The following is a 13,995-nucleotide window of genomic DNA, read 5'->3' as shown; positions in this document are numbered from 1 at the left end:
TTCAGTTGCAAATGACAGAAGACAACTAAATAAACAAGCTTTGAGGAAGGCAAAAGTTTCAATCTGTTGCATACCACTCTGTATGAATTACTATCAGCTGCTATAAAAATATACTACAGATTTTCTGTACAACAGTGAAGAAAAATCAGTTTGAGTCTGTTGACGGTACAATGTTAAAAATAATTTACCTCAAATTCATATAACTATATTGGTGTTTCTAATGAAGATGAAGCCAACCCTAAGGCAAGTATAGCAGTTAACTTTTTGAACTATTATGAAGTCCACGGTACGTTCAATTTTCTGGAAACTGGTATGTCACCTGACCTGAATTAAGAAGCAGCAGTTCAAACTCAGGCCATTTGAACAATGAGTTTCCAGACACACAATAACCCAAACCAAAAGTCAGGCTTCTTCTAGGATCTGAGATTCCTCCTCTTATCAAAAACCTTCCTAGACTAATTCATATCTCCTATCAACTCAGTTAATATTAATTGCAAGGATAGTTCTCTATAGATATCAACATAGTTTAATGCTATTAGTCCCTCTTCCCCGTTCCTGCAGGATTTTTTAAATACTTGTTTATTTTAAAGGGAAATAAAGAGTTTAACAGAGCCATACACACTGGCCAGGGCTAGGCAGTGACAAGTAAGCATTATTTTGCAAATACTGTGTGAAGATTTGGTTTGACTGCAAGCCTGAGTCCCGCTCTTGGCCGATTTTGGAGAACGTGCGTGCACATCACAGTTCTGCTTTTTTTTGCTCCACCAGCTGTTTGTGCTTTGGAAGGTGCTCTAAAGTGTACTGGAATCTACATGCTTACTCAGCCTATCCAGAACACTAATATGATGCAACATACCCTAATTAACCAAATAAAATTAGTATCAGTTGGTTGGCTGGGTTGGTTTTTTTCCCCACAAATTATATTCCTTACTTTAAGGAGTTAATTGCAACAAAGTGCCCTAACCCAGATACATCTACATCAATTGCTTCCAGAATCCCTAAGATATGCAATAGAACCTAAGGTAAAAGTGCAGCAAAACTTTAGCTTATTAAGCTAATTGGTTCATACAATAACCTTCCCACCACTAAACAAACTGCTGTCTAAAATGCTAAGTTCTAACAGAAAAAGACCTAATAGAAATGTTTCAGAAAATATACCATGGCAAAGTTAATATACCATGGCAAAGTTAAATTGTTTGTTCGGTTTGGGTTTTTTTGAGATCAGGAGTGTGAGTGGCAGGGAGTAAGAACCTGAGGACAGAGGCAGAACACCTTTGGTTATTTACTGAATGGCTTCAGCCTCTGCAGCCCCCCTGAGCTTGTAATGCTGTCCCCTCCCAGCACATGTGTTTTAAACGGAATACACTCCTCGAGGCTGCCCCACTGACTGTTCACACTGCAGTCAGTCACCTCCCTTCATTTCAATGCAGACATCCCCCAAAAAGGAGATTCCACAGATGCTGTCACACAATGCCATTCCTGAGGTAGTCTGGGAGGACTTGACTATTTCACGAATGTTAAACCTATTCTCAAAAAACACTCAGTACCTGCTAGTGCAATTACCAAGCTGTGTGTATCAGGGTTCCTCTACGCTTCCCATAAACCAGTCTGCAGGGTTTTTTTCCGGAAAGCACACTTTCACATTGCCCACTTGGCGCACAGAGAGCTTCTGTCATTTTTACACTCCCCATACATCACTCTGTGTGCCCTGAAGAGTTATATCATCCATCTGCAGCAGGCCTTAAAACTTCCGAGGAAAGATTTAGATTTATGGTAAAGGCATAATAATCATTCTTGCTATACACAGTATGTTCCAAGGTTTGAGTAGCCTTTAGCCCTAATACAGATATGTAAGGCAGTACTCTTGCACAAAAATGCCAGATGGTAAGAGTAGAGTCCAAAACCAACACTGGGTTTTGCGTGGCCAGGTTTTGGTAGCGGGGAGGGGTGGGTGGGTTACAGGAGTGGCTTCTGTGAGAAGCTGCTGTAAGCTTCCCCCAAGTCCAGCAGAGCCAATGCCAGCCACTTCAACACCATTAGAAATGGTGAAGAAGGAAAAAAAAGTTACTGGGCAGAAGCCACTGCAGCCAGAGAAGAGTGGAGTGAGAACATGTGAGAGGAACAACTCCGCAGACACGAAGGTCAGTGCAGAAGGAGGGCGAGGAGGTGCTCCAGGCTCCAGAGCGGAGGTTCCCCTGCAGCCCCTGGTGCAGCCCCTGGTGCAGCCCCTGGTGCAGCCCCTGGTGCAGCCCCTGGTGCAGCCCCTGGTGCAGCCCCTGGTGCGGCAGCTGTGCCCCTGCAGCCCATGGAGCACCACAGGGTGCAGAGATCCACCTGCAGCCCAGGGAGGAGCCCACGCTGGAACAGGTGGATGCCTGAGGGCTGTGAACTCATGGGAAACCTAGGCGGGAGCAAGGTCCTGGCAGGGACCTGCAGACCTATTGAGAGAGGAGCCCACACTGGAGCAGGTTTCCTGGTAGGACTGGCAAATACAGGGCTGATGGCTCTTCTCCACCAAGAGAAAGGCCAGAAGAAAAGGCAGCACGAGAATTCAAATTCCTAAGTTATACTATTTCTTCTTAAAACATTCTGTATCTATGTCCCAAAAGTGAAAAAAACTGCTAGTAGATACATCAAAGAGTAGTCAGGGATTTCTTATTTCAGACTTTTTCAAACTTAACTGATTCGGACTAAAAAACGTTTACTGAGGCATTACAGGGATGCACGAAAGTGCCTCTCAAAATGGCATGGACTGGAACCTCAGTAAAATTTCTTGAAATTAAATTCTGCAGGACAAATAGGCAGTCCACATACACTAACTCACATAATGTAAATCCACAGTTCATTCTGCAGCCTTCCATGATGTTATCTTAAGAAGCCACTCATCCAGATAAAAACATGCTTTAAAGGCATCACTTGCACAAATGGTCATTACCATTATATCACAAAGGATTTAACATCTTTAAAAAGAAAAAACAAATTTCATTTCAAATTTCAGTTCCCCGCACAGCAACACCAGGGTAGCAGAAATGATTATAATACACTTGTATTCTCTTGTCAAAGAGAATACAGTAGAACCAGAAACAAGACTTAACAGAAGCATGAGTCACAAATAATGGGATGTTAACAGCTATGCATTCTTAACTTAGTAATCTTACTACACAGAATAAAGAAATATGCAAAGCATACTAAAAATCTAACTTTCTTGACATTGATACCACTATTTGAGGGAATACTTCCAGAAACATAGAGATGAACTTGGTGTTTCAGTCACTTCACCCTGACAAGATCTTGGTGTACCATATGCAGACACACATTTGTTGAGTATAACAGCTCAGAACCAAACCACACACAGTTAACGTAAGCCTCAACACCCCTGGTAAAACACAATGATCTACAATGATCTATGCAATAATGTTTTCAAACCATGATTGCCTGACTCTGATGTCAAACATTTCCACATGAACAGGACAAATGTTTTCCAACTTTGAGATGAGTAAACCCATTTCTCAATAGTACCGCCCACCCCTGTAATGCCAACAACATTCGTGTCACTGGTGGATAGCAAAAGTGATTCTTGTCGAGTACAATGAGAACTGTCATTATTTAACCCTGTATGTTGCCCCTGGAGTTGGGTATTTGCTAGCATATTATCAGGAAGGAAAGGCCACAGAACCTAACAGAGCAGACTGCTAAAAAGGCAATAGGATATTACGAGGATATGAAGCATGAACTGTAATTTCATAATTACCAGTTTTAAATGTTACAGGTTCAGTGTCAGCACACACAAGTAAATTTCAAAGGAAAGACCTTCTAAAGCTGCTCAAATTATTAAATACAATTCAATTAAATAAAATTTACGGAAGTATCAGTGGCACCTGACTGGGGTCATTAAACCCCTAATGATTAAAATACAAAACTCTTTCTCCATATGGAAAATTTCAAAGTATTTAGGATTTTACATCATAGGAAAAAATATCAAGCGTGCTTGATAATTATAGAATTTATGCCAATATAAAGTTCCTGTATATAGAGTGGAATGATTACACCATGAAATTTGAACATAAGTAATTGAAGTGGAAGAGGAGAAAAAATACATTGACTTACTTTTTCTGTAGTTACAGTAAGAGATGGAACCAAGGATGGTGAGGACTCCGACTGCTTCTTGTATTTTTGTTTGTGTTTATCTTTCTCTTTATATTTCTATAAGTTGTAAAAGAGAATACAAACTAAGTTCAGCTTCATCTTTAACATAACCCATTTTACAGAGCATCAAGTGTTACCAAAATTTAAGAGATGGCAATAATGTTATTTCGAAACCACACTAAAGTTCTGAAATTTTGTAATGTAATTTTTAAAAAGTTAATCAAGTATTTACATTTGCTTTCAAAGCACACAAATTGAAATTCTTCAATTATAGCCAGCATTTACGAATCCACTGGTGTTAATATTCTCCATCTTTCCAATAATCAGTTAATCAACAAAAGAAATTGGATTAAAAACTGAGACATGGCTTCTGCTTCAGAGATCTTCCTCCATTTTTCACCAAAGATCTTTCTGCATTTCGGCACCTCTACACTATTTTTTGGTTGGATACTAATGTAAATTAAAGCAAGGTTTTAGCTTTGGCTCCCCTACTGACATCTCCATGCATAATAATGTGAAATCTGATTTAGATTTCATTCCCAAAAAGGTGCATACATTTTACAGACTAAGTATCTTCCATGGTAAACTGAGTAAAATACCAAAAGCTATACAAGTCAAATGTACTTTCTAAAAGAGCTGAGAATTTAATGCGGTTTTTCTTAATTCTTATTTTTTAAACACGAAATGAAGCATTGGCAGTGTGAATGAAATTGTGCAGAGAGAAAGTAACTTTTTAACCCAGAGCCTTTAGAGTATAAGAAAAGTCTTTCATACCAGCAGAAATCAATTCTTAGAGGATTACAGAATCAGACCCAATTTGCATTTGTTTAAACAGTTCAGACAAATACTTAAAAAAAAAAAAATGCCCCATCTGACAAAACTAACAATTAAACTTAGAGTAAAGGAGTTCAGTAGTTTTACCAATTTAATCATAAACAAGTAATTTTCTTCCTTAGTGTTATAATACAGTTTATTTAGACAGCCAATGTCAGAAGATGCAGAGAAACCGCAGGTGTGAGAGACAGTTACTTGTAAGCTACTGGCACTCAGGTATTTTGTTTCTTTAACTATGTATTTGTGAAATTTTCATGCACTAAGACAAAACTCCACAGAACTATGGCTATTTGTTCAGAATGACTGTTTCAGCGGAAAGCTAATAAGAAAAAGTGCATACATATGGATTGACACAAGGGGTTTAAAAATCCCATTGAGCAGCTTGAAAACATAAGAAACACAAAATGTGTGAGTCTGCATAACCATATGAAAACTCGGTAACTGTTTTGCATCTTAAAAATTACTCATGTTGATCTTTCTCTAGCAAAATGATTATCCAGACTCTCAAAAGAAAACATAATTTGTTCAACAGCGGCTGCACGACCACTCTCACCAAGCACCAGGACAAGATATTGAGGTATGACCAAGTATAAGCTTTCTATTTCAGTCACAATGGAAGAAATATGAGAGACTTATTTCATGGAATCAGCCTAAGACATTAAGAGAATGGGTTCTCAAATTCTCTAATAAAGTAGAATCAGTTAATTGATAACCTAGATGCAAAGCTGAAAGCAAAACACATTTATCTCTATCTTTATGAACTATACCACTAAACTTACAGCCTAATTTTGCCAGAAAGGAAATAGAGTTTAACCCAGACAGTTCATTAAAAAAGTAACAAAGCAATTGTCACCAAAATCTCATGTAAAAATATACTTGCTAGAATACAACAGATAAAGTTCTTTTAATTCTTGTACATTCCTTAAAACTCAAAGGTCGGTCTTTAAAAAGCTCATGGGGATTTCTAGGTTTGGGGGTTTTATACACTGAAGTGAACTTGGGGTTTTTCTCTCACTGTGCCACAGGGAATAAAGAGTTCTTCCTTTGACAATAAAGTGTACAGGTGTCATAACTACAATGATATACACCATAAGGTAGGATTTAAATTTCTGAAACCTAATATAGGCTTGTTGAAGGAGTTTTAGATCAGAGAGGTTGATTTTGGGGGTTTCTGTATTTTTCTGTAGGGGAGATTGTATGCCTCTTTTTAGACATGGAAAATACACGTGAAAGAAAAAAAAATATGGAGAGGAGGCATTCAAATGCAGTGCTCAGTCTTTTCAATAACATCTTACATTTAACAATCCCAAAAATGCTACCCATACTACCAGAAAAACAAGCAGGGATCAAGAAAAAACCAGAAGCATCTACACCCAGACTGCCATGCTGTTCATCAAACCTGTTGACCCAAAAGACTTTCACCAGCGCTAGTTACCAAACTACATTATCACGTGTATGATATTTAGATAAACTCAAGTAACAATTTCGCTGAACCCCAGACAAGCCTCAAGAATGAAGCTATGAAATGGCTAAGCCACTGCCTGAGTTTCTTTAGCTTTTATCATTCTACTAGGAAATTCAAATCACTCTAAAGAATTTTTTTTTATTTATAATTTTGGAGCCAAGGGGTAATGACTTTAATATGCTTTAAGATGAAACCTCACAGAAATATCAGTAAACAATAGGAAAACTTTTAAATGAACATGTTTTACAATCTTTTCTGTTGACCTTCTAGTGCTCTCTTACTTTCAGTGTAATTTCATCTAAAAGGCGAAGAAACATAAAATTCTGTTCAAAAGAACAGTTAGGAGAACTTCAAATTACATTTTGGATGTACTGAAATCACTTTGACAGCAGTCTCAACACAAAAGGAGGTGTCAAGAAGAAGGAAAAGGGGATACAAGAACAGTAGGAAGGGAGAGGGCATAAACGAAAGAATATGCTTAATTTCTGTAAAGTGAAGCATCAGCAACCACATCAAATTCCTCTCCCAGATCCAAAGCACCAGCACAAAGTCTGACAGGACAGCTTACCACGGTCACAGCTTAACACTCAAGGACACTGGAGGGGTAACCCATCCAAAGGCCTTTTGGATACAAATCTCTCACTCACAGGACATCTGCTGTCCTTACCTCTACATTCCCTCCTCCTTTTAAGTTATACTTCCTCTAATAATTCTCCCTCTATGTTTTTTCTTTTTACTTCTTTTTCTTCCTAAGGAAAGTTCAGAAGTCCTACTTCTGAATGTGAATTGACTCCAGATGCATATAACATCAAAGAAGTGGAGAACACTTCACTGCAGGAAAACGTTTGAAAGAAATGCTCAGATTTTACATTGGTAAGAATAAAAAATTTCCAAAACAACCTGCTGAGATGAAGAGATGTAGCTCCCACAATGCAGTTGCACCCTCTTCTCACCATAAAGATGCATACTAAGTATAACAAGAGTTCTGCAATATCCACTTTGGAATCCAGAAAAGTAAAAGAGGGACACAAATTCCCACAATATTTAACAAATATGACAGCTTTTAATCAAGTCTGTCTCAAAGGCCATACTAACTAATCATCTCCCCTACCGTCAAAAAAAGAACAAACCACTAGCCCTTCATGGACAACTTTACATGCTTCACTTTTGTAAGATCTCTGTTCAGTTATAGCTCTAAAAAATCCCCAAAACACATATCAGCAGCTCACCAAGATAAACATCCATCCAGAAAGCCACATGGGAACACCCCATTCTAAGGAAGGTAATCACATCAAATATCTGACCTCCTACGAGCTTTACAGTAAGGAATATAAAAGGCAGAAGTTACTGTTAACAAGGACTGAAAATAATATTGCCAATAAGTAAAAGCCAAGGGAGCACTAAGGGCAGGCAGAACCCATTCATATATTTAAGCATGAGTTCAGATGTTCCAAACACCTATGCAGAGCTGACAAATGCAATATTACATTCTGTAAACCCAAGATTTAGCAGAAGACACATTCCAAGGAAGAATATAATAAAAAAATACAGCACCAGCTACAAAATTAATGAGGGAAATTTTAATCTTGGTTCACAAATAAGGTAGTTCAGCAGACCAGATTTAGGCAGCTTCTGAAATCTTTGTTACTGTGAGAAAAATAAAGTGTGACTGCCATGCAGCCACTGGGTAAGCAGTTTAACATTATTCAACCTAGAACCTGAAGAGCCCTGATTTATGGTGCAGCTAAATATCAATATAAAATACCTAGAGTTCATATGTCATGATTAATCAGAAAGCTTTATTTATCACCAGAGATATCATTTTTGGATTTTGTTTTTTATCTAAAAAATTACATAATACCTTCTTAACACCAACACCTACATGCTGCAAGATTAGAAAACAAATAAGGTGTGGTATTTCTTAATTCTATAGCACTTTCTGTACATTGGCCTCTTGTGGGGTAGGGGAGAGGGGAATGGAGAAGGCAGAAAAAAGCACATTGATTGCTTTTATTTCTTCCACAAAGATTCAATCTACAAAATTATTATATAATATGACTTCATAAATACAGCTCATTTTAGCTCATTTACATGTTGGATCATTCTAAAGGTCAGCATGACATCATTCATTTTCTTTAACATACTTTCAGAGAAACATTTTGCCAGACTCCTGAACAAAAATACCATCTCATGGAAATATCAAATTAAGGATACATGTATCACTTCATTGTAGCTCAGATCTGCTACAAACATGTCCTGGTTTCCCACTGGCCAAGCCATGTGGGTGTGTCCAGGTTGTTATTCTATACCACTCACATCATCACTGGGGGACAGAAGGAAGGGATTCTCGCTTCCAGGAAGGAGGGGAGGGGCCTGGCTTCCGGCTGGGAAGAAGGGGTGGCGTGCGGAGGGTCCGCCGACCAGTCTGTTCATTCTCTCGGGGGTCGCGCCACGTCAGTGAGCAGCTTGCATGTAAAACACCCTCTCTTTTATACACTTGCTGTTATTAGGACTGTAGCTGTTGCTGTTCGGTTTTCTTATGTCATTGTAACTTGTTCTCATCTCAGCCCATAATCCCTAGCTTTTTTATCTCCCACTGGAGGGGGGAAGGAGCAAGCATGGGAGGGTGGAAATAAATTAGGGAATGCCGTTCCTAAACCATGACACAACAGAACAGATGTAATCAAATCTATCTTTTCACACGTTGGACTTCAATGTTTGAAAATAATGCAAGTGAACAATAACTTTTCTAGTACAGATGGAGTGGATAAGTTCAGCTTTTCTCTTAAATAGCAGTATTAATTCATAATATTTCCACATGGAAGTATCATTTAACTTGCTGAAGGTATTTACATTTAATTACAATTAATTTTTGTCTCAAGAATGCACAGCCCTCTCCAATGAGGTTTCCACAGTACTTTATTTCATTAAAATATGTTCTGAAGTGCAGCAGTTAACAGTTCAGTGTTACAAAGGAGAAAAAAAAAGTTTTCTGACCCTGCTCACCTTTTCCAGAACTGTTCAGCTTGTGTGCCCGCTCAAACTGCTAAAACAGCAGCAACAAAAAACAAAGTGCAGTGTTTTCTGCTGTTTTAGTGAGCTGTGTTAGTTCTGTGAAGGAACATGAGAGATGGACAGTAACAGGCACAAGAGGAGGCAGACGCAGAACAGAGAAGAAGAACTCACCTGCTCAGGGAGCAGGAGACTAACTTCTGTTTTGAAAGAATTAAAACACGTGCACACTATCAGCAAGCACCAGCGCTTAGTCCTTCAAGACAAAACTGCTTGGGTTGACCTTGAATTATTCTATTTTTATACCTTCTCCATTACAAAAATCATAAACCTCTACTACCTTTGGTTGTCCCAAGTTTTCAAACCTTAGGAACATTTTCAAATCTATTTTCCTTATTGATTATTGTAATCAAAATCATCTGAATGTCCAAACCACTAATTTTTCAGCTGCTGTTTTTGATTCCCTCAAATAATTCCAATTTATCAGAATGTTCTGTTAGTACAGAGTATTTAAATTGGTGCTTTTGTCATTTATAGGTTTTCTGCACTATCTTTGTGCCACCAAAGACTGTAAATCCAGAGCTGTCACCATCACAACTGAATGGAAAGCTGCACATAGCTCTTGTTAATCCCCAATAGCAGATCAGCTTGGCCTCTTATTCGGGACTAGGAGCAATAGAACCGTAACAATTCCAGAATGAAAGATGCCCACAGCCCACAAGTTTCAAATTCAAATCCTAATTTATCTCATTTTTACAACAACAACCCTTGCTCAGGCATTCATCTAGCTATCATTTTAAATGGTATAACCCACAGCAGAAAAATTCAATGCAGCAGCAGTGTTGCTGCAGTCACAGTAACAAAAGGAGAAGGCACGGGATAGTTTATAGGGAGAGATTGAACACTATTGCCAGCATTATTCAAACACATACATATGCAGCTCTAAGGATAAAACTTGTTCTTAAGTACCAGTCCTTGATGTAATTACTTAAATATTCAAAAGCCTCACTTAAGTACAGGAATGATGGTCCAAATTTTCCCTGTTAATGGTAAAAAGACTCAAGAATCAATAACAAAAATGCCATCCAAAGCTTCTATGAGGTCCAAGACTACCAGCTCTTAACCAGAATGAGCTACTCTTCTTTTGATATTTAATATTAAAATATGCTTCTTCTGTTATTTGCACAGTTTAATATTAATGGTTAGTAATGGATACTCAAATGCTACACACTTGAGTAGCACTTTTCAACTTCAAAAATGGTGCAAGATTAAATCAATGCTCAGCTTCATTTATTCCTATAAAAACTGCAAGTATTAAAATTTTAAATTATGTATTATGTTACATGCTGTGAAATGCTCCACTGTCTGCAAGGTAACTTAAAGATACCTGTTAAATTTATGTTAAAAAATAGGCAAATAGAATGGCAAACAAAAGGAGTACATTCAATTCTCCTGGCTCAGTCAGCTTAACATTGCAGATCATCTTTAACTGCATATAGTCTACCAGCACACAAAACATTGTACCTGATGAACAGCATATATATATAAAATATTATACATATATGCAGATTCATAAAAAAGTATCCGAAGTACCTTCTAGAAACCATTACAAAGTATTAATATTGTTGTATTAATCTAGGATCCAGAGCAAAGAAAAAGAGTCTCTTAAAGCACCTTTTCATTCTACATCTCTCACAGTTATAGGATTGAAATTGTGCTGGTTTTGAACGGGATATAGTTAATTTACTTCACAGTAGTTGGTATGGAGCTGTGCTTTGGATTTGTGCTGAAAACAGTATTGATAACATAGGGATGTTTTCATTTTTGTTGAGCAGAGCTCACACAGAGTCAAAGGCTTTCTCTGCTCCTCATCCCACCCCACTCCACCAGCGAGTGGGCTGCAGGGGCACAAGAACCTGGGAGAAGACAAAACCAGGACAGCTGACCCCAACTGACCAAAAATATCCCATGCCATGTAGGGTCATGCCCAGTATGTAAAACTCAGTGAAGACGAAGGAAGGGGGGATGTTCGGAATGACGCATTTGTTTCACAAGGAACAGTTATATGTGATGGAGCCCTTCATTCCTGGGGATACCTGAACACCTGCCTGCCCATGGGAAGCAGTGAATGTTTTGTTTTGCTTGCATGCACAAATTCTTCTTTACCTATTAATCTGTCTTTATCTCAATCCATAGGTTTTTTTCAGTTTTACACTTCTAATTCTCTCCATCCCACTAGGGGAGAAAAAGCGTGTGGCTGTGTGGGGCTGAGCTACCAGCTGGGGTTAAACCACGCCCACAGCGTAGGAAGATACATTGCTCAAAAACAACAAAATCAAGCAGCAACCTTACTGACCTATTTTTAGTTTTCAGGTATCACTTAGTTTTCAAAAAAAGTAATTGTGTCATTTTCTCAAGCAAGAAATCTTCATGTTTCTTCAAGGTACAGCTTATCTTCCTCCTCAGTTATTCAAAAGTTACTCTCCCCTGTCTTATAATGTGGTGGAGTACAAACATTGAGGAGCAAATGATGCTACAATACACTGAACTTCTAGAAAACTTAAAATCAACATCACACAAAAAGTATTTTCCTAAAATTTTGTGAAGATAATAATGAAACTGAAGTAATATATAATAATAGGATAAAAAAATAAGTAAAAGTAACACCTAATAATACCTCAAGTGTATCATAGCAATTTTTCAATGAAAAAAATATTTTGGTTGGTGACTCCAGGGAATCCCTAAGGATGACAACTGGACTAACAATGTGATTTTTCTTAAAAAAAAATACAACTCTTGTTTGATGAGCACAGTAAGAACTTATTTATGATTCAAATCTACTCAAAATTCTGAGTCTCTTGGTATTGCTCTAGAGATGTCTCACTTCTTCCGATAAATGTTTGAGGATTCTGCCACCCGTGGATTTTCAGTTTTACAATCTACAGAAACAATTATCACTTACTATTAGTTCATGCACAGTTTTGAGTTTATTTTCTTTCACAATGAAAAGTAAAAGACTAAAATGTGTACTTTGAGAGGGAGAAGGACACTTGCAACTTAGGCAGCCTTACAAAATTCTACATCTTACAGAGTAGTTTTTAGGTATATCTGAAGTGGTGTGTTTGTCATTTTGATTTTACAATAATTAACAAATCCCAGGTGACAAGCTTAATACTATTGAGGTGTTTGCTGTGCTCAACACCTCAATACACGAAAAGCATTGCTCTTTTTTCAATAATATATATGATGTATTACTGTAAGGTTAAAAAAATGAGGTAATGAAATCAGTAATTCCACAATAAGCGTAAGAATTGAGACAAACAGTTCCTACTTTTCCTCTTACTAAAAGATAACGTAAATAAAAATGACCTTATCTGTTTATATAGTTCTTCCTGACCTCCATAAGAGATCATTTTGCTGTGCCATCTCTATATACACCAACTGGTGCCAGTTCCAGTAAATTACACGCAGTTGATTATCAGGATGACAACTGAATACACAGAAAACAGCACAAGTTTTTTGAGAATTTTAATCGGCAAGAAGATGTCACCTTTCCTCTTAATCCTGCAGATTAAGATATATATTACTGAATATACTCAGAGTAGTTTTCCAGTGAAATTTTGTTTACACAATCACACTCCATCAGTCTTCCCAAAGAGTTAGACTTTCAACAGAATTTTACATGAAGAGATTATTAAAGAATGAACTACACTCCTACAAAAGTCAGCACAGAACAGGTGCCCAGAAGGAGGAATACTATTTGTTGGCAACAACAGTAAAGACTGAAGCATGAAGTCATCCCCCTTTTTGAACACATGGAACCCACAACAAATTTCAGTCTAAGGAAAACAGGAACTGGGTTCTGCATGTTAGATGTATATTAAAGACCATCTATACAGTGAGATACATATGGCATATATTTATTGACCAGCTTTTAGGGGTGTTTTAGAGGCATTCTTCTTTCCCTCTGACTGAACAGAATTTGGAATAAGTTAACATGGCTAAGCATCACCATTAGCATCCATACCACGCAGTTCTCATTTGAATAATATTTATCTAGTATTACTTCAATTACTAAAATTGAAGTAATTTCAAAGTGGCTGCAAACCGCTTTTCTTCTAGTTATCTTTAGCATTCTTATAGTTTTGCTTCATACACCAAGATCAGTTGAAAGGACTAAAGAGTCAAATCTATTAAACTGATTAACAAAAACTTAAAAAATTAAGAAAATGAAATGGGATACTGCATTACTGAGATAAGTCGGGAGCTTTTCACCCTGAAAGTCACACAAAATTCCCAGTGCTCAAGTAACATCATTTAGTTTATGAAATGGAGTAATTAGCAGAGGAATGACACAATTAGAATCACCTTTGAAACACTCCATACAGCACTGTAAGTTGACTCTTCAGGACTAAATCAGATTTATTTATTTTTTTAGTGAAAAAAGAAACGATTGCTTATGCAGTTGAATGGTAACTCAAAAAACTGCAGTCTGTTCCTTTTTTTGCCACAGAATCTTATGTGATGTATGGCAGGGC

General features: G+C 37.5%; 1 protein-coding gene across 7 annotated transcripts in view; it reads right to left on the bottom strand.

Annotated features, from left to right (window-relative positions):
- MLLT10 (MLLT10 histone lysine methyltransferase DOT1L cofactor) overlaps positions 1-13,995 on the bottom strand; it is a 125,392-nt gene that overhangs the window by 63,565 nt on the left and 47,832 nt on the right. For all 7 annotated transcript variants that reach the window (XM_032707796.1, XM_032707787.1, XM_032707845.1 and 4 more), the window contains one exon: positions 4,108-4,203. In XM_032707796.1, coding sequence (XP_032563687.1) covers positions 4,108-4,203 — 96 coding nt within the window. The remainder of the gene's footprint in view (positions 1-4,107; positions 4,204-13,995) is intronic.

The sequence above is a fragment of the Chiroxiphia lanceolata genome, chromosome 1 (genome assembly GCF_009829145.1).
Source record: "Chiroxiphia lanceolata isolate bChiLan1 chromosome 1, bChiLan1.pri, whole genome shotgun sequence".
Classification (NCBI taxonomy): domain Eukaryota; kingdom Metazoa; phylum Chordata; class Aves; order Passeriformes; family Pipridae; genus Chiroxiphia; species Chiroxiphia lanceolata.
This window is presented reverse-complemented; position numbering and strand designations above follow the sequence as displayed.